The sequence below is a fragment of the Carassius auratus genome, chromosome 31, assembly GCF_003368295.1.
Source record: "Carassius auratus strain Wakin chromosome 31, ASM336829v1, whole genome shotgun sequence".
Taxonomy (NCBI): domain Eukaryota; kingdom Metazoa; phylum Chordata; class Actinopteri; order Cypriniformes; family Cyprinidae; genus Carassius; species Carassius auratus.
In genome coordinates this window covers 9526801-9549136 of record NC_039273.1, presented here as the reverse complement: position 1 = coordinate 9549136, position 22336 = coordinate 9526801, and the positions used below count along the sequence as shown (strand labels likewise).

The 22336-nt window shown below is 33.9% G+C and overlaps 2 protein-coding genes across 2 annotated transcripts; one reads left to right on the top strand and one right to left on the bottom strand.

The window, feature by feature from the left end:
• Positions 1 to 2638: 2638 nt before the first annotated feature.
• LOC113050487 (regulator of G-protein signaling 4-like) lies at positions 2639 to 5804 on the top strand. The gene is made up of 5 exons (XM_026213477.1): positions 2639 to 2792; positions 3052 to 3156; positions 3543 to 3604; positions 4492 to 4655; positions 4743 to 5804. Exons 1-5 carry the CDS (start codon positions 2749 to 2751, stop codon positions 4989 to 4991), a joined length of 624 nt encoding a protein of 207 aa, XP_026069262.1. The 5' UTR covers positions 2639 to 2748; the 3' UTR covers positions 4992 to 5804.
• A 7935-nt stretch (positions 5805 to 13739) lies between these two features.
• Positions 13740 to 21808, bottom strand: LOC113050486 (regulator of G-protein signaling 5-like). Its single transcript, XM_026213476.1, has 5 exons — positions 21678 to 21808; positions 20225 to 20338; positions 17149 to 17210; positions 15605 to 15771; positions 13740 to 14369 (listed from the first exon to the last, which is right to left on the bottom strand). The coding sequence occupies exons 1-5, from the start codon at positions 21719 to 21721 to the stop codon at positions 14208 to 14210; spliced, it is 549 nt and encodes a 182-aa protein (XP_026069261.1). The 5' UTR covers positions 21722 to 21808; the 3' UTR covers positions 13740 to 14207.
• Between the last annotated feature and the right edge of the window lie 528 nt (positions 21809 to 22336).

Below are 22336 nucleotides of genomic sequence, written 5' to 3'. Positions count from 1 at the left end.
TATTCCCCACCATGTAAATAAGTGATTTAAAAACAGCAATGTTGAATAATTATGACATAGCAGTATTATTAAAAAATCTTATAACTCAAAAGTATTACATTATATATTGACAATATCACTTTTAATATGCCAGTGAACTGTCATAGATACAATTTTTTATGTTATCCTGGATCTTAAGAAAAGCTTGTATTTGTAAAGTACTGCAGTCTCTAGGGGGTTGAATAATTTTGAACACAGCTGTATATATATTTCTATTGAGCCTGAATTATTAAAGTAACAATCATAGTCACAACAAGGATTAAATGCAGGAGAAAAGACAGAAGTCAGGGATACAGTCTCAAAAAAGTCTGCATAATCAGCCTGTACGCCGCTGTGAATGTTACCATCAGATGACAATTTTCTGAAATTGCCCTGTTTTGTAGTTTTGCTCTTGCACATTCTGTACTAGGCACATATCCAGCTTTTAAACATCTGCATATGCAGCCTCAAGAGGTATGTAACATTAGCTCTTTTCCAACATGCTAATAATAATAATAATAAAAATAAAAAAATTCAGTCTGATTTTTTTGGCAGGCAGTTAGAAGGAGATGTCAAAACTCCACCTAATGACCATATGCTATGAACTGAATAAACAATATAATTATGTGTGAATAATTGTATATATATATATATATATATATATATATATATATATATATATATATATATATATATATATATATATATATATATATATATATATTAATTTATATATGAATTTTTTTTTTTTTAATAATGGTTTAAATGTATGAAATGTTGTATGAACTGTTGAAACTTATAAATAGATAAATACATAAATAAATAAGATTTTTTATTAAGTTTTAGCTGTTGAAATGTTGCTTCTTTTGTGGTTCGCTATATGAAAGTGATTTATGCTTCCGTTTACAAATTAATCTGGCAATCTAGTAATCATTTATCTGCAGGAGTCTGCACTGAATGTGTAATCAGCTAAAATCCTCTGAAGTTTCCAATATCTAGTTAAAGCTTAATGGAGCTGAAAGACGCACATGCTTTGAGTCACATCCCCACATCTGGGACCAGGTAACTTATGATAAGAAGAAAAGTGTGGGCTGATACAAGGTGGAGGTGACTTTTCCCCTGGATTTGACCTCGTTTGAGTTTAGTTATCACATTCTCTCTCTGCCCTGGTTTAAACTATTGTTCATTTGTACGTACCTTTTATGCATGCCGTGCTTTGTTTTTTTGGTTCTGATGTCAGAAGTTTGACTTAAGATCTCTCCAGGCATCTGACTAACCAGCACTATTGATAGGATTGGTTCAATACTTTGCATGGATGTGTCAACAGATTGAAATGGATAGGGTGAGAAGAGACGTGTTTTTAAACAAGTTTTGTGGATGAAGTTAGCATGTGAGGAGTAAGATGAAATGTGACTGAATCACTTATACTTTCATACTTTCTGATGCAAACTGATTCTTGAGTCTAGTGTCATCTCTCTGCGTTTTTCATAAAGAAGTATTCTAAAATATGTAGTTGTGAAATGCTTTTGATCTTACTAAATTGCAGTGTCTTTCTTTCACGCAATTATTGCGAGCAGGATTTCCATGCTCCCATAAATTCAACATGAAATGCATTTCCTTTGTTAGAGGGTAATTTATGATTCTACACTCTGTTAAATATAGACCTGACATGATCTGATATGTTAATCAGGGTAATGACAGCTATTACTTTACAGCCGGGGATTAGGAGTCTGTTCCTGTCTCCAGAACATTACAGAACTGGCCTTTTGCCTTTTCCATTTAGATTGTAGTAATATCTATTTTTTCCATTGAGGAGGTTTGTGCCTTGATTTAGTTGATCAGTTCAAAATAATAAAGGGGCCTTGACATAAAGGAAGTATTTCTTTAAGGTTAAGCTGAGATTTATTATTTGGACAGAACAAAATGTTCAGTTGCTTTTGTAGCAGTCCTAATGTGAAACATTTATTTCTTGCCACAGATTCATTTCTTCAGGGCATTAGGGGTACGAGCAAAATAATCCAAGCATGGAGACCACAAATATTTGACAACTCAGAGAATGTTGCTTTTTTGACCTTAGGGGCTGCATGGTGTCATGGAGGTCAGTCAAAGAATTTGTGCCATGATTGTTTGTTCAAACTGTTCAAAGGCAATATTATGACATTTTCTGACATGAAAAACGTGACATTTGCAGGTGAAATTATTTAGACTGAAAATTATAAAGAAAAAGAAAAATCTAAAGAATGCACATTACATGGGTAAAAAAAATAAAAAAATGCATGCATTATATGAGGCTAAGTACATTTATAGCTATATAAATTATAGTTAACCACTATACATTTTATAAGGAATTGAATAAGGAATTTTGGCTTTATGCAATAAATCATACCTGACAAGTACCAAGCTCGATTTTATTTTATTATTTATTGCACACATGCACATGTCACAAAAGCACAGAAAGCATGCAAAACGTGCAGAGAAAGTACACCACTCAAACTCTGTCACGTGTTCATAATGTGACTTCTTTCCTTTAATAATCTTTGGAAATTACCTTGGTTTTGTGTCTGCTTTGTTTGTGCCTCTGCTGTGATTGGCTGGCTCTTGTGTTGTGAGGGCTGGGGCTGAATAAAAGGCCAGCTGTAGGAGGAGACTGCATTGAGATTGTGAGGACCTGTGTTGTGACACTCAAGACTCTTTTTCCCTAGCGTTGGATTTGTTTTACGCACCAGCACCATGTGTAAAGGGCTCGCTGCCCTCCCAGCTACATGCTTGAAAAGGTATGAACTACCTCACTGGAAGTTATTAGCAATATATGATTTCATACTCTGTATACTCTGAACTGGACTAAGAGCAAAGTAGTTGTTTGGGTATCGAGATATAACAATTTACTTGGAGTAATGGACATTTTTATTTTATTTTATTTTTTATTATTATTAGAAAATAAACTACTTTGAAAAATTCTGTAAAGTTCAGAATTGTTTGCATGACTGATTCTCTAAAGCTACAAGATTCATTTAATTATGTTTTCTCCAAAAGTGCCAAAGACATAAAGCATAAGATTGGCTTCCTGCTTCAAAAGCCAGATCCACCTCAAGATCAGAAGACTCTGAAGGAGAAGGAGAAGGTCACTGTGGTGAACAGGTAAGGTTGGACCAATAGGGTTTATATACTTTATACTTTATATTATATCATATTATAATATATATATATATATATATATATATATATGTATATATATATATATATATATATATATATATATATATATATATATATATATATATATATATATATATATATATATACATTTGCAGGTGAAATTATTTATTATTTATATATATATATATATATATATATTTTTATATATATATAAATTATTTATATATATATACATTTGCAGGTGAAATTATTTATTATTTATATATATATATATTTTATAGGACAGTTTTTAACCATTACTGAAGCTAATCTGATCTTATTTACATTAACATTTATATTTTGTTTTATATTAATTCCTTTGATTCTAGAGTCCCTATTGCTGAAATTGAGAAATGGAAATTATCATTTAACAACCTGATTGAAAATGAAGGTAAGAGTCAATATTATTTGGTTATTCAATAAAAAAATAATAAAAAATCAACCATCTTGATCAAATCTTAGAAACCAGCATGTGTTAATGATGAACAGACTGCAGCATAGTAATGATTTAATAAGAAAGCCTGAGACGTCTACACTGACCCTTGTTTTATTCGGCCTTGTGTTTGCTGTCAAAGAGCCCTTGGCCATATTAATGTCTCTGTTAAAGGAGAATATGTTTCTGTCAGTTTGACAGGCCATGACCATATTTTTCTCATGCCCCAGAGTGTGTGCTACGTGTCCGCAGACTGCACTGGTGGCCCCTGAAGAGCTTAAGTGTTCTGCTCTGCAGGACTACAGGGGTCATCAACCACTAGGACAGTCTTTAGAGAATCCCCCCAGACTCAAAGTCCTGACCTCTTCATTCCAAAACCTCCTCAGCATCCGCTTCCTAAAAATAATGGCTTCTGATGGAGATTTGAATATCTTCGGACCAGTTTTATTATAGTCACCTAAAATACTTGAAATGAAATAAATGTTTACTTTAATAAATATAAAAAAATTAGATTTTTTATTTAAGCTAGTTTTCTAAAACTAAAATAATTAAAGCTAAAACTGAAAAAAAAAAAAAATCTAAAGGACATTTAAAAACAACAAAAAAACAATCCAAACGACCAAAACTTAAACTAAAACGAGCATGAAATCAGAATATATAAAAAGATTAATTTGATTTCAAAATATTAACAACAGAAACTACAGTAGTATCTCAGTGATTCTTAAATTATGCTGCTTCTGACAGTCATTTTTACATTATGTTATATTGCTATAATATATAATGCAATTAAAAAAAAAAAAAGTACTTTTTTTGTACTCAGTCTTACTGAAATTCTTTCCTTTCAGATGGTCTGAAGGCATTCACTTCCTATTTACAGTCCGAGTACAGTCAAGAGAACATCGAATTCTGGGAAGCCTGTGAGGATTTCAAGCAGGCATCAGTGGACAAGATGAATGTGAAAGCTAAAAACTTATTTGAGCGATACGTTGAAGTCGATTCCCCTAGAGAGGTGAGAGTGCTGCTTGACTGTAATAGGTCTATTCCCTTATCACACTCCCACATGTACTCATAAATCTAATTATTTATTTTTTTTTAGGTGAATTTGGATTCAGCCACCAGAGAACTCACTAGAAAGAATCTGGAAAGATGTGACTCATCCTGTTTTGAGGAGGCTCAGAGCAAAATCTTCACCCTAATGGAAAAGGACTCATACAGGCGCTTCCTGAAATCCAAACTGTTCTTAGAACTGTCTCAACCACTGCTGGACAACAAACCCTGTAGTTTGGAAAAGAAAGGAAAACGGCACGTTTCTGACTACAGTCAGTGCTTGCCTTGTTATGCCTAACCTGAACCATCTCAGATGAACAAAGTTTATCATGAACTTTGCCATAATTGTGACTTCCACTCATTTTGGCTGTTTAAAGCTTGTTCACGTTTAAGTGTAAAATGGTGGAGTTGTAACTTCAGAGCCAAACTACAAATCATTAGGTTCAGTCATTGTAATTGTAACACTTTTAGCTTTGCAGCAGCAACATTAAAAGTGTGTAGTTTCATTGCTAGAGCATGATCTAAGCGGGTTTTGTGCATGCAATGTTTTCACCGACAACAGAAATACTCCTCAACCTTGAAATTCCATTGAATTGGCATTGGGGAAACAATATATCTGAATGACTGTTACAGACAGAAAATGTTTTTTTGCTTAGGGTTTTTTTTTTAAGCTCTGATGAGAATAGGACCATTTACATCACTAATAATATCCAATTGTATTCTCTTTACTCTTGTAATGCTCTGTAATACATATATTTACATATGTTTATGAATAAGCTCTTTTAACTTAATTTTAAGGTGAAGTACGTTCTTTCTACTTCAAATGTGAAATTTCCAGCATGTCCTTGTAATTTCTGTCCGTTTTTCAAAATCCACAAAATGACAAGAGAATGTGATAAACGTGGATGTGCAATGTATTACCTGTCACTGCCAATGATTTAGGATGCGTTGTGTACTGAACCTTTGTCTTGGCTGTAAGGCAGACTTTACATATCAAATCACAAATAATCCCGTTAGAATAAATGGCCAAATGTGAGTTGTTTACATATTTGTTTACTGGTTCCATATTTATTTTTTTCATATTTATTAATAAAATGACATCATAAAGTTACAATTGTATTAATGTCTCCATCATTTTGGTTTCCAAACTACTTATAGATCTAACAGACAACGGTCAATTTGACATTTTAAAACAACATGCAATTGAACATCAATTTTTAAGATTTTGTTTACCGAGATATATATATATAGTGGGTATTTTTTATATTATATGGGTATTTTTTATTTTTTTATTTTTTATTGACAAAGAGAGAGGACTTCTTGACACTATTCAAAACTGGGTAGTCAGCCATTCATATATCTTCTGAAAATAAGTCATAGCAAACATGTAAGTAACTAAATAAAATAAAATTGGCATTAACAAAGAAAATAGTTTTTTTTTAATATATATATATATATATATATATATATATATATATATATATATATATATATATATTAGTATTTAGTATTCAAATTAAGAAATGCATTTGGTTGCTGTCTCTATATCTCGTTTCTGAAAGCAGAATCTTGAAAGTTTCTTCCACCATTTTTTCATGTCAATAACCATTATCTCTAAAAAAACAGGATAATGAGCACCCAGCTTGTGGTGTGACGTAATTGAGGATTGCACGTTGTATGTGGATGTTTAGGACATTGCGTAAATGAGTACAGGAAGTTCAGATAACTCAGAAACTTTAAGATATCTCATGGGTATTTCTCAGATAGTCCTAACATTACAGATACCATTAGAAAACTATGTAGCAAGACTCTGTAACTGTCTGCTTCAGTAATATTACTTATTAACTATTTATATTGATACATTCATCAAGTATCCTATCCGTAGTTACACCAGAATACATTTGCTCAATATTTCTCCTTCCTAAGGTACACTAATAAAGAATGGTTTAAAACTAACCTTTTAAAGAACTATTAAAAGATTGTCTTGGAGAAAGTCCGTGTGACCTAGCTCACATGAAGGCACATGGTTTTAATTAGGAGTGTTTGAAGATGTTTGAAATATTGTGAAAGAACAGTTAATAGTCTTTTTGAATATATGGAATATATTGTCATCTCATCTCTCTCCTTTTTTATTTTTTAACAATGCAGAGAGATATTATGAAGTAAAAAGTGTGCAAAGAGGCTGAGCTGGAATGGGTTCTTTGCAAGATGGGAACATTCATGGATGGGATGGGAACATTCTGTTCTGATGACTTCCGTGCCTCCCTTTTTAAGTGCGAAACTGAAAATCGAGGGATATAATCAAATGAGGTGACACCTCAAAGCGTATTACAAATGAAAACATAAAGACAAATGGAGTAATGAGTGAAAATGATTTGTGTAAAGTATTGCTGTACATCTCACACAGAGCTTTAGGGTACAAAGGAAAATATTTCCAAAGTGTAAGATGATTGAAAATATGATTGATATAGCAATGTGAAAAGAAACGCTTTACTGAAAATCAATTCAAATTAAAGGCAGAAAAGGGAGCTTTAACCCCCACCTTCAGCCTCAGGATATTATATATATATATATATATATATATATATATATATATATATATATATATATATATATATATATATATATATACAGGGAATAAAATAGGAGCTTATAGATATTCAGACAATAAGCATAGGTAAATTGTAAAATAAATATAATAACAACTAAATAACAGCTTCAGTAAATGATAAACCATTTTTTGAACACTTTTTATTGGAAAAACAAACCTTTCCCTGTTTTTAATAACCATACAATGTATATGTAACAGCTATAATGCTGAAGGGATGTTTCAGAAATGACTCTCTGTTGTGACTGTCACAGCCACTGAGCCCACTTTGCGCATGCTTCAAAACAAATATATTTTTTCCCCTCTCTCATGGAAAAAAAATTGTTTTAGTATAGGCATCCTCCATCTTCCTGCCTGTCAACTATGTCTTGTGGTATTTTTAAGTGGACTGGATCTTGTGTTGAATTAGTGTCCAACTTCAAACAATTTGATGAATTGTTGAAAAACCATTGATTTAATTATTTCGAACAAAAATGAAAACCATGAAACTCAATTATAAAAATCCACATAATAATTGCATATACATACACTCAAAAAAAAGATTTTTCACATTTGTTCACTTTACCTGAACAATTCATGTTGAATTAATGCGATTTTGGCTATTTTTCAGTTCAACATGATTGTGTCATGTTAAACTGACTTAAAACTGTCTCTCGTTGGTTTAACATAAAGTTTTCATTTTGAAAGAACATGTTTCAATCAAGTACCTCAAAATAAGTTTTACACTTCCCATCATGCTTTGCACAGGACTGGATATGGGGAGAGAAAATGTTGAAATAAAGTGTTATTTTATGCAGTTTTTAGTAAAATGTGATAATAAGGGGACTTTTTCATGTCTAATGCTCTATTATATGGGCATTTTAAAAGACTTTATATTGGTGTATTTTGTGCGAGTTACCATTGTGGTGAAGTGTGGAGCTTGTGGTTGGGTTGAGGACCTGCCAAGTTAGCTAAAATTATAAAAATAGGGAAGTTGCGGCCCAATGGTTAGAGTCGAACTGGCAATCGAAAAGTTGTGAGTTTGAGTCCAGGGCCTGCAGGAATTGTGGGTGGGGGGAGTGCATGAACAGTTCTCTCTCCACCTTCAATACCACGACTTAGGTGCCCTTGAGCAAGGCATCGAACCCCCAACTGCCACCCCGGGTACCGCAGCATAAATGATGAACACTGCTCCGGGTGTGTGTTCACAGTGTGTGTGTGTTCACTGCTCTGTGTGTGTGCACTTCGGATGGGTTAAATGCAGAGCACAAATTCTGAGTATGGGTCACCATACTTGGCTGAATGTCACGTCACTTTCACTTTTGTCACTTTCAATTACAACAATAAAGGTTTGAAAATGTAACATGTTTTGTCCATTTATTCAATAGAATTAAGAAAATGTAAGGTGCTTATATAAAGCAAGTAACAATAAGTTATTGAAAATGAGTAAAGTTTATGTATTATACAAGCTTAAATCACAGTTCATCAGTTTTCATAAAATGTATTTAATTCATTTACGTTAACTGAACATGAAAAGGTGAAGCTTAAACAAATATAAATTTTTGCGTTGGATTTATGTGATTACATTGGATGGAAAATTGACATCTAATTGAATTAAATAAGTTTTAACTTTTGGGGTTAAATATTTTTTTGAGTGTACATATTTGATATTTATAACGATTATAATATACAATTTCTTTTTTTATGTTTGAATTATTATTATTATTATTATTTAAAATTAAAATGAATTAATTTAGAATGTGAATTCAGTGACCACATGTATAAGTAATATTTTGCAGTGCTTAGCAACAAACTGTTGTTTAGGAAAATGTTGTGGTGGTGCTTTTGGGAAAGAAAACATTTTCAAAAGGGCCCCCGAGGGCCTTTCAGTCCCTTTGTACCCTATGCTGCCAGTTTAATTAAATTCAGGACAAAGGAAAATGTAAGTGAAACTGACACATTGCTGATGATTTTGAGTAAAGGTCATAAAGGATGTTGCCATTATTGCCACAGTTTTTGACAATCCAGCTTTGAATAAAATAGGTAACAAAGTTTATTAACGAAGTTTCTCAAGTCCTATAATGTTCTCACTCACATTTGCTAAAAACAACCTACAAAAACAATCAAATGACCATCTGAAGAGATGTTTTAGATTCCCAAAAGAAATGTGTGACTTCTCAGCGATCCTCGACTACACTGACATGACATGCTTTGCCTTTGCCCAGAGTTACAGAGGCGCAAATAAGTGTCCGGTAAAGCAGAGAATGGGGTGTTTTTCTTGAGCGATTTATCTCTCTCTCTGTTCTCAGTCCTGTGTTCTCTGTTTCGTGGCAGGATCTTGCTGCAGGACAGCAGGCTGCTCATTATGGTCCAGCACAGGGATTGATGTAATTACACTCTGCTCTGGTGCTTCAGGTGCTGGAGTGTCTGTTTGATCACTGTTATTGAACTGGGCAGATTTTTTCAATGCACTTGCTTGAACCAAAGAAGAACAGGCAATATTTGTATTCTCCATCTGAAAATCTATTTATCAGGATACACTGGGGACTGACTGAACACCTCTAGTAGTTTAGGCAGGTGCCAGTCTAGTGATTCCCAAGGGTATTTCATTGAAGTCATAAGCTGTTGCGACTTTTTATCTTTTTATCTTAATTGTGTAATATAAACTTGTGAAATGTAAACTCTGAATTGCAAGCTGTGAATTTGCAGTCATATATTGTTATTCTGGGTGTATAACAAAAAAGTCAGAATTGCAAGAAAAAAGTCTAAATTGTGAGACAGAAGGTCGCTATTATCTTATTTTTTATTAATTTTGTTAAATTCTGGCAGAAACAGGCTTCCCTAAAAATTGCTCCATCCCCTTATATAATAGTAAATAAGTATATACTTTTCAAGCTGAATATAGATTAATGTATCTCTGCAACTTTGGAGCCTCCTACAATTAAGTAAGTGGAATTCACTGGTGTAAATATACCACTGTCAAAATTACTGCATTTGTTGTTGCCGTAAAGCAATCTACCTTTTAAATGGAAAGTAATATATATTTGAATTCGAACGTACTAAATCCGCCATGTTGCTACTGTCAGATGACCTGCAGGTGTACGTTGTGCTTCACTGCTATTTGATAAACTCTCCTCTTGGCTTCATTGGACAGTAAAGTGTCCATCGTATGCATACTTCAGAATCATGCATAAAGTAGAACAGTAGGTCCTCCAGGTATTTGCTGCATACTGTTTTTCAAAATACTATGAATTCGGACATACAGCCTCACATACTCTTTTTTTACATACTATATTGTGGGGAAGTATGTGATTTCAGATGCAGCATTACACGCATGAAATGCATTAAGGACATAACTGTATCAATATAATAACATTGTTTTGGTATTTTTGGGTGCTTGTTATAAAAAAATAAAAAAGAGTTTTATAAGCCAATGTTAACAGTACAGTATTTAGATTTCCTAGAATTTACATTCACCTTGGTAGTCATCAAAAACACAGCCAATTCGCAGCTGTCTCTTTAAAGAGAGCGGTCTGGTTTTACTACACAAATGACCTTATGAAGTGAGTATTTAGAGAGCATTATCTCTCCTTCCATCTGATCCCTGCACAACCATTACCTGGTTTCTGGTTTTGTTTTAGTGTGTCCGAGCCACATTTGTTTCCATTTGTGTGCATGCGTAAATAGCAGGCACAGCATTATTGTGCCATAAGGGCATGATTAGTATCCTGTTCTACACACACACACTATACACTCTTGTGCGTTGTTATAGCTTCAGCTTGAGCTGTCATAAGTCTAGTGTTAATACCTGGATAAGATTTAATATTGTTTGGAATATTAATACTATTTCCTGGTATGGAAAGAAACTAACTGTTGGCCATAGTTTCAGCATTGAGGTAACACCACCACCATTGTGTCGAAATGAGCACAGCCATGAAAAAAAATTTGGCATGTGAACTGACAGGCTATTTGTGAACAGATATACAGATATACAGTGGCCATAAAGAGAATTTGAACACATAATGTATGAATTTATTTGCATTATAACAAAATTTCAAAACCTGTGTCATTTTTTTTTATTTTAAAGAGGCGTAGCACAAACACACATTTCAAACCAAACATTTTACAATAAGAAGATGAAGATGAAAGTGTTTGGACATTTTCTGAAGAAAAATGTTCTTAGTTCATTTGACTGATTCATCCACTACAGCTGTGTAAAAGTTTTTTTTATTATTATAAATTTTAATTAATATTTTATCCATCAGAGAAGTGACAGTGAAAGAGTAGTGAGTCATCTTATAATAGAATGTTCAAAAGGGTTTAACCTTGTTTAAGCAGAGATTAATTGGATGTGTGCATTTGCTGTTTAAATTAAATTAGTTGTGTTCTTGTATGTCTTTGATAAAAGCAGCAGAACAAAAACAATTTAATAAAGAGCAGTTTTGATGATCCTGACCTACAGTCTGGACAAAGCAAAATGAAGGTGCTCTTTTGTTTGGCATTCATGAAAAGGGTGCCTTTTTGATGCAACTCAAGAAATGTCTTACGGTTCCACCAGTACACAAGCATTTTCACCCACAGTCACAAGCCTAGGCTTATTTCTAGGAATGAGAGTGGTAATCAATGTGAACATGTTTGCGTCTGACATTGTTTATTTTGGCAACCTCCCATCGCCCATCTGCTTCATCTCAATTTTCCACCTCTCTCTTCCTCTGTCTTTCTTGTTATATCTTTCTATTCTTCACACATATATCTACTCATCTTATCACGGATGTGTGAATAAAACACTCTGGTTGAGTGGCTAAATGAAATGGATGAGAGAGCTTGCCATACAGGAAGTCAGGAAGCAGTTGCATTATTATTTAAATTTGACATTTTTACAACATTCTCTTGGGAATACAGATATTACTGAAATTCCATGCTTGCCAAAATGGAGTACCATTAAACAACGCTGAGTAATTCCATGATGATTCTGAACAATTATAATACAGAGAGGAGGAAAACAAAGCTTTACTTTTAAGTGTCTGATTCACTTTTGTTGATTTACGAGCCTTGCTCGGTAAAGAAATTGACAAATTTAGGCCTCATATTTTTACCATATTAGTCATATTTTACCTTGAAGATCAAACAAACAGACAAGCAATCTTAAGAATAATAGATTAAAGTCATTTGTAAAAGGCTGATATGTACATCGAAAAAATAAATAAAATAAAATCTTCAGAACTTTAATGTGATTATGGATTTTATATGATCAACTACAAACATACATGCATATAGTTTTTTTTTTTTTTTTTGTGCAGATTTCTTGTATAAGAAGGTACTCTGTCAGTCCTTACTGACGACTTTGATAATTCCCTTATTTTCTCTAGCCAAAAAAAATAAAAAAAACATAATTTAAAAATATGTATATTTTTTAATGAACTAAAAGAGCTGTTGCTGCTCTTAAAATTCTTGTGGAATGAATTCAATTTATCTTGAATTTAGATGGTGATGCCCAGTTATTGATGGCCATATTAAACTAAATCTGTCCTGCAGTGAACTAATAATTTGTTTTTGGAACATCAGTAAGGACTTCTGGAGGCACCTACCACTGCTCATAATATGAATGAATGTTATTAGATTTAGCTACACACAGTATAATTAAGAAACATGCACGAGTAGATGTGTCTGTGAAACACACGTAAAATAAAAACATGCAAAAGGACACTGAATATCACACTTGTGGGTTACATATGTTTGATATGCCGTTCTGTCTGGAACAACTTGACTTACAACTCACGACTGTCTGCACATGCTAAGGGCGATGATAACTTCAATAACATTTTGCAGTAATCATTCTTGTTTAGAGTATAATAGTTTATAGGTATTACAGTGTGTGTGTGTGTTTGTGTGTGTGTGTGTGTGTGTGTGTGTATATATATATATATATATATATATATATATATATATATATATATATACATATACATATATAGGGGGGTGGTACTTGGATGTTTCGGGTTTCCATTACTTCATCTAAATGTGTTCTGCTTTTAAAGTGGCATGGAAAGAAACAGTTCCTTTAGAATAAAAGATTATGTGCCCAGTGCTTTATAGAGATTCCCTCCTACTTGATATTCTCATCTTAGCTACTTCCAACAACGGTAACCCAAACAACAAGTTCCCATAGACTTGAGTGAATCTTAACATGTCACACTCTTTTTTTTTATAGCTATGACTTATAGTGAAGCTATTAGTACTAAGTGGGTTGTTTCACAATGATTTTCATTGGTTTACCATTTGAACATTTTAAAGTCAACACAGACATTTCCAAGAAAAAGCCCACACTCTCCCGTTTCCCATTTCCCAGCCTCTTCCCCTTGATGAACATGCTGCTTAGATGCTTGGGTCAGAACGTCCTCATCAGAAGTACATAAACCACTTCTGCACTTTCCGAAAAGCCATACATTACAAGCGGGGATCAGTTTTAGTCTTTATTTAGTCTACAGGGATCAGAGTGTGACTCCGATTAATAGGACATTATATATACAAGATTTTAAGAGGCTCTTTAAATCCTTTGCATTTTGCACTTGTACAAATTAAATGATTTCCAATGACAACTCACACTTTTATAAGGAGCAATGCATACTGTATCTTAAGCCCTAATCAACTTCTCTTATTGAAGTGCTTGACATTCACAGCACTGGGCAGGAATCATATTAATTTGAACAATTTATGTTAAGATGTTCTTATTAGCAGTGGGCCAGTTCAGTCAGCTGCAGGGAGACATTGCAACTGTGCCTGGTGTTTTACCAAATAACCACCGTGGTATTGTTTAATGAGTTTTAGAAGTGTGTCAGAAATGTATATTTATGACTTTTAGTTTGAGGATAATGATTTGAATTTGTGACCAAAGAGCTGAGTCCCCCTGCAGCTGGACATGTCAGTTTACTTGAGGAGCTCCTGGTACTGCTCAGACCGCAGGAACCGGCCGAAGGAGTCTTTCTCCATCAGGGTGTAGATCCGGCTCTGAGCCAGCTCGAAGGTGGAGGGAGAAAGATCCACCAGGTTCCTCAGAGTCACATCTTTGGTGAAGTGGTCAATGTTCACCTAAAAACATGGTATTGGTGATAAGGAGGAAGTGTGTAAAAGTCAGTCACAAAATACTTCAAACTGCATAAAAATAATGTGTAAGAAACAGATTATTTTCAACTTTGACAGTGTCTCAGCACTCTAGGAGGGCTGTGGAGCAGTCTGTCTTCTGGAACGAATTCAGACAATTTGACCGATTCCCTGCTGTTTTAATGAATATAGGCTGGATTCGAGAATTGTATTCTTTTTTTTTTTTTCTGACCATCATGTTGACCCTATTAGTTTCCTTACATAATCTGATATAGATAAATGTCTTAAAAGTCTTTGACTTGTTAACTATTTCATTTTTTGCAAACACAACTTTTTCAATTTGTTTTGAATTTGTCTCACCCATTTATTTTTTGTATCACCGTTTTATATTTAAATGTATTTAGATTTTGTTTTGTTGTATTGTAATATGCACAATCAAAGTGGCTTATCATAATACTGACAGAACAGAACTAAAAAAATGTCAGTACAAAATATTGATGCGGATCACAGAATTAGAAAAAAGTTATATATAAAGTGGCAATGAGACTGCTTGCATTTCATTGATTTAAAAAATCATTACGGTCACTTAGAAACAAATGGCTGTTGTTACATTTATCAAAATTAGTTACATAACAGGTACTTTAAACCTCAGCACACGGATGTGCAAACATCCTGATACATTTTTTTTTTTTTTTTTACATAACACAATCATTTACCAATTTTTTTTTTTTTTTTTTTTACCTTTAAACAAATAAGGGCAACAGGGTTAGAACCTACAAGCTTTTTGTCTGTAAGAACAATTCTACATTAAGTAGAGCTTGCTAATACCTTATATCCAGTTTAAGATTCTTAAAGATCAAATATGAGTTACCCACAATCATATAGATAAAACAATATCCTAAATGATATATTTCAGATGCAGAACACAAACTTATGCTGACCTAAAAAAATAAATTGAAGGAGCGGTAGCTTACTGGCACTTTCAAGTTTTTATAGCTCCTCGGGGACATTTAGGGGGAGGACATTGGCCTCAGCATTTATACAGTACAGTCAGTGATCTAAACAACTGATATGAAACATATTTTCACAGGAGATGAATAATGGGTCTGATGGAGAACTGCTTCCTTTTACCTCTGAAGCATTGTAGTTTTTTTTATCTGAACTGTAAATCTGACTGTGATTAGCACAAAAAAACCCAAAAAACAATGGCAAACCAAACAAACCTCTTTGGGACCACCAGTCTGAATGAAGTCCTCATAAATCTTATTTGCTTTGATGGCCATTTTCAGAGGGGACTTGGTCTTTTTGAAATCCTCGCAAGCCTCCCAGAACTCAATATTTTCCTCGCTGAACTCAGATCTGAGGAAGCTCTTGAAGGTGGCCAGGCCGTCTATGGAAATAAAAATGTGGAAACACTATTAGAGTGAGTACAGCTCTGTGTGTTCTTTTTGTGCTAATGTGTTGGCGACAAGCTGCCACCGGAGACCCCGGTTCCACCAGCTCTTAACATCCTTATCCAAACATTACTGCCATGCACGCCGAGGGCACACAGCCCTCAATGCAATCCCTCAAGAGTACATGATGTATAACAGCATGTGGTATTCATGTACAGTACATGATTCACCTAGTAAGTCCATACCGTAGTATATATATATATATATATATATATATATATATATATATATATATATATATATATATATATATATATATATTTATATATATAAAAAATATGGTATGGACTGATTACTAATTACACCAGGTACGGTAACCATAATGATTACTGTATTAAAGTTTACACCACTGGATGATAACAGTCCGTTTCTTGTCAGCATGTGCTACATGTCTGCCACTTTAAATGCTCAAACTCCTTAAAGTTGTATGGATTCGTATTGGCAGTCAATGATTTTATCATTCATCTGCTGAACAAAGTCGTTCTGAAAGTGATTCCAGCAATACTATTTTTCTGTGCACTTATCATTATAGTTGTGGTGTGAATTCTGCTGTAATGGACTCATTATCAACATTGTCCTTTTTGTAAATGAGCCTTAAGCCAAGTTCGATTTGGTGGGATATTTCAGGTTGACCTCATTCGTCTCTGCGTGTAAAAAATAAGGTCGGGTTACTGTAGCAGCACATACTGTATCCCACTCGCTCAGACTACAGATGTTTTAAATATTAATCTTATAGGAATTTCTTCCTGCAATCAGACTCATCCCATGGAGAAGAGCAGTGGCAACCTTGCAATTTTTGTTTCAACAAAAGGTGGCTATAGGGAGGTCAAAGATATGTAGTGCAGCTTTAATTTCAATGTTCAAAGAATTACGTGTGTGCATTATTCTTTGAAATGTATGCATTTGAAATAAAATATAACCTCATGATGACCTCTTCAGTAGGAAAAACAATAAATAATTATAATTAGTTCCACATGAAAACACTAGAAGTCTAGTGTCTAGTGATTTATGTGAAATGTGTGTTTGTAACTCAGAGAGAATCTTCTTTTTATGGTTCTAAACTGAACATTCTTGTAGATGTGAGGTTAATGTGTCCGTTCGAGCACAAGCTATTAACGCATACCAAATCAACTACATCAGTGCAACTTCATAGATTTCCAGAGGTTGTAAAGTGACAGAAATAAACACATTTTTAAAATGTGTTTTACATACTCAACTGATAAACTAAACCTTCCATTGATTGGTCATGCCTGAAAGAACTTTTAGGAAGTAAAAGGCAAACAAATGGCCATTAAGATAAACATCATACTTACAGCTGTTGGAAAGGAGCTTCTCAAGGGTCTCACGCCACTGGGCTGCTTCTTCAGGTGTGGGTCTGAACAAAACAAGCAGATTTCTTCCCTTAGTATCTTCCTCTTTGTAGATGGCCATCAAGTTTCCAAACACAGTCAATTTTGTAATATTGTAATATAATAGTATAATAATTTACATTACATGTAAAATTAAATGTGATTGAGGATTATGGTACTTACGCAGAATGAAAAGGGCATTATTAGCAATATATACAGTGCTGGGTTCTATTTTTATGAACTGTAATCCGTTACTTATTCCAAATTGTATTTTTTAATAAATATTTCATATTTATTTTACCTTTTATTTTCTAAACAAAATGGTAAATATATTAACACAACTCAATTTAATTTATTTCAGTTCCCTCACACTCACCCATTTGTTTCATGTTGTTTAATTTTTCAACAGATGTCTACAAACAAATTTGTTCACGTTGTTATAATTACACTTACTGTACCATGCACACACACACACACACACACACACAGGGCACTTCAGGAACTGTTCAATTATGAGATGTTGGTGTATTTTGCTTCCATGTCTTCTTTCACTCGGATGGAAAGGAAATTTCCAAAATACACATTAAGGTGTTTGTTTAAAGCCTATTACACCTCGTCTGTTTGCTTATGAAGATTTCTTCTAAATTAACCAAAAAAAGCTATCTGCATATTTAAACATTTCAAGGGAAAAGACTCATTAATATAAGTCATTAACTAAAAACTGGGGAAGTTTTGTGGTGATATGCTTTAGTTATTTTGTTTATCCTATTCATCTCCAATGCCTTGTGTCAAATGTATGCAAATAAGCACATTTTAAATGACTTAATATCTGATTTGCAAAGGGAAGGAGGGCTTCACTTCTGCGGCTCTCTGTCTGTCTGTGATGTGATGTGCAGTTCAGTGTGTGCTACACTGCTGTGCTGCACGGGGACGCGAAAGGCATCGGAACAGTTCCCGAGCCGACCTGATATTAAGATTTTTTATATGTTTGATAGGGAAAGCTGTGCGCAAACAGCAAAACATACATGCACACATACGTAACACATATAGTAATTTATATATATATATAAAAAAAAATCCCCAGAAAAAAGGGCAACTTCTCTCGAGGAAGAAAAAGGACAGGTGCTCAAGCCTGCTTTGATGTCTTTGTGTGCACGTGCCTGATCCAGCTCTTAAACAAGTCTTTCAGCCTATCTTGATTACTGATGTATTTTCTAGACACGTGTCTCATCATGTGATTAGGATATTTAGTTTAGTGCTTTTTTTTTTTTTTTTTTTTTGCTTGAAAAATACAACCCCATTAACAACACTTACATAAGGCATTACATAAGTAAAAGGGAGCAGAAGTGCTCTGCAAATGTTTTTACGGTCAATTTGGACACAATTTTCATTCTAAACAGACACGGTTTTCCATTACAGGATGTACTTACATGGCCTTCCTCAGTTTTTTTTTCTTTCTGACTCCCTTGCTCTTTACTGTTCAGCCCTTTTCTCCACACCTCCACCTTTTAGCTACGTCTGATAATCTGTATAATTATGGGCATTAATAGATGAATAGGTAGTTAGTGTGCTCTATTCTCATGCTTTTTTTTTTTTTATGAATTCACGTTGAACTTTGCTACTTTGCTGTAGCTTTCCAAGTTCAAACCTCATCATTTTCTACAGTACAATACTTAAAAATAGTTAGCCACCAACGGGGCCAGATTAACATAAGAACTAAGTGTTCCTGATGCCCCAGGGCCCGAGAAATGAAGGTGGCCCTGACTGGTTGTGGAGGAAATTAACAATAGGCTCCGATTGATTGGCTGATGGCAGCTCCCAAACTTTCCCGGTGGGCCTATCATCAAAACACCACCCGCCCACTCATATCATTCATCTTGTTCTTAAAAAGTTGTGATGCAATATCTTTGCACTGGTTAAAACCATAGTTGCAGGTATCTTTTAATCACCTCTGCTTTACTGGAGTGCATGGGAAAGAATCACCAAAAACGTGTGTTATCTTATTCAACCGTGCAGTGCGAGAGAGAACATCTGGACTGGACTGGGGACTCCGGCACAGTGCTTACAAACGATTGAAGTGTTAACCAGCACTTGATCCATTTGAATTTGACACACAACATAAATATACAAGCATTTCAATCCACACAACACCACCCCATTTAGAAATATGGCATTATGGTTACTATTATTAATGTCACTATTATTATAAGCCACTGATATTAAATATTGGCTAATATAAAGGCAAACCATCACTTTTTTAGTTTTTTTTTTTTTGTTTCATGTGTGTGTGTGTGTGTGTGTGTGTGTGTGTGTGTGTATATGTATGTATGTATGTATATATATATATATATATATATATATATATATATATATATATATATATATATATATATATATATATATATATATATATACATACATTACATTTATAAAAATAAAATAAAAAAAAAAACACTCAGATTTCTATTTGTGAGTAAAACAGCAGCAACTCTAAAAAAGATCAAATATATTGCAGGGACTATACTAATACACCCTGAAGAAGGCTGGGCATGTCAAATGTGCTTGGGAAACAACATTAAGATGCTCTTTTTGTGATACAAAACATCTGAGGATGACTGTTTAAAAACATAAAACTGATTTCTGATGTCTGATTTCCTCCTTTAAACTACATAGTGGATCATTTCCACCTGAACACCCCCCCCCCCCCTCCCCAACCCCCTGAAATGATTTCCACGCTTAAACATCATGGTTATTGACTTCCCCCATTTTAAGTGGATGATTTCCACCTGAAAACATAGAACAATCATCCTGAAATTTCCACTTTTAAGTGCAAACACAATATTTCGAAAGGTCATTTCAGCTTTATTAAAATTTGTATTATTATAATTTCTCCTTGTATACACAGACCTTTTGGTCTTAAATGAGTATGTGAGGCATGTGAGGAGACTGAAGAGCTGCAGTCTCCATCAGCAAGGACAAGAAAAAGAGAGAGGAAGATAAAACATTAGAGGGAAAGTGAACAGAGCCAACAGGAACTCACTTCTGAAGCTTCTCTGGTTTCTTCTCAGGCTTTTCTTGGTAGGGGATAATAAGGTCGATGGAATTCTCTGGCTTCTGAAGCAGAATTCCCAATTTAGTCTTGATCTCCTTAGCCCTGAAGACAGCACAAACACAAATCCACACAGATCTCCATTAGCGCGTTTATCATACACTAATAAATGATTTGTGTGATGTCTGAATTGAATTTCAAAACAGATGTTAAGGACATTTCCATACCTGTCAACAGATTATAAAATATTCTACATCTATTGTAGCATCTAAGATATTCATCTATTTTTTTTCTCTCAAAGTACACATATTGTTTTTCAGAGAATGATTTTTCCATGTAGTTTTTGTCCTCTTGCACGTCAGCTATAGAAACCTTTTCTTCATTGCTTATTATTGACCTGTACAGCTGTCATCAGTACAGTAATTACTACAGTATGACAGATGACACAATAAAACAACACGTGTTGAAGGTGTTCCATTCACACCTTTTCAGGACTTTTTCACACTCTCTGTAGATTTTAAAACAGATGCAATATCCCTTTTTTTTTTTACATAATCCTCGCAGATGACTGTGGATGAAGTGACGTCAACAAACTTGGTGATTTGTTGAGGTTTCATGATCATCTTGCTGCCACAGATCTAAAACACTGACATCAGTGCAAACATTTCACAGCTTAAAAAGCACATTTGTTAAAATGATAATTTTATGGCTCAGTTATCTCATGCAACATTATAAACCGCCTCATGTTGCCATCTTAAAACTGTCTTTCTGATAGACTTTTCAGAATTACTCCAGGCCCCGGGCCAGGCATTAAGAGTAAAGCCAAGAACAGTGATAAACATATGTTTACACAATGAATGAGTCAATAGCACAAACTGTTTGATCAGAGTATGGGCCACTAGTCACAATAAATATCCTCATTTTTATACTTCTATGCTAGTCTGTTCTCAGGAATTCTGATCCAAATCTTGTTATGAACAGAGAACTAAACAAAGTTGAGGGTGTCTTGGTTTTTAGTAACATTGGGGAACTTTGATGTTTTCAGAAACAAAACTAGGAAGAAGAAGACAAAAAAAAGTATCTGTGGAAAATATGATTTACTTAAAATGTACAATACAATACACAGCAGAATACCACATGTACAATACTTAAAAATGTATATTGAATAATTGAAATTATTTAAACAAAAGACTCTGAGGCAAAATAATGAATAACATTTTCATATATACAGTGATCAATACTCACTACCTAAACCTCATACAAAGCACCATACAGACTTTTTGTTTTATTTAGAGAATTCCCAGCTGCTCCAGAAGACACAGATATTGCGAAATACACAAGCACTGTTTCCCAAAGGAGCCTGCCAACCGTCTTACGTAGTTAATGTAGCATGGAGTGAATTTTAAGTTAATCCATGGTGCTATCCATGTTTTAAAGATCTTACCTTTCCAGGCATGTCTGGGGAAGGGCAGCTAATCCTTTACACATTTTCTGATTCTGTTCACTTTAGGTTTTCAGAGTTATTCCACCACCATATGAGTTGTTGTCTGCTCTCTCTTTTAGAAGCTGTCGTCCTGCTTCCCGCTATTATATGGAGAAAGTCTGCTGGCCCAAAGCCAACAACTCAAGAGCCAATCAAGTCTTGGCTTGCAATTACAATCGGAGCTTAGAGAGCTCTGGAGATAATCAACACAAGAGAGGAAATTTTAAACTTGCCAAAACACTGAAACATGAGTACATTAGATAAATATCTATGCTTATCAACAGACAATTGAACCATTATTACTAGAAACACAAAAAGCTGTTTTAAGATTTAAACACATACATTTTTGAAAATATATTAGCAAACTATATTTTAAAAGCTGTATCATAATTTGCTTTCCACTGGATTTTTTGAAGGTCTTTTCTGAAATGCAGTATTTTCATTATTTGCATTTAACTAATAAAAATAAGTCGAAATAATTATGCATATGCTTTATGTGTATAGTACATCCCCCAGAGTCATTAAAGTATATATTTATTTTAATGTTCTTTCTGAGGAATGATAATGGAAAATTTGGACAGTACATTTTAGTTGAAAATTTAGACAACTAAACAAACTCT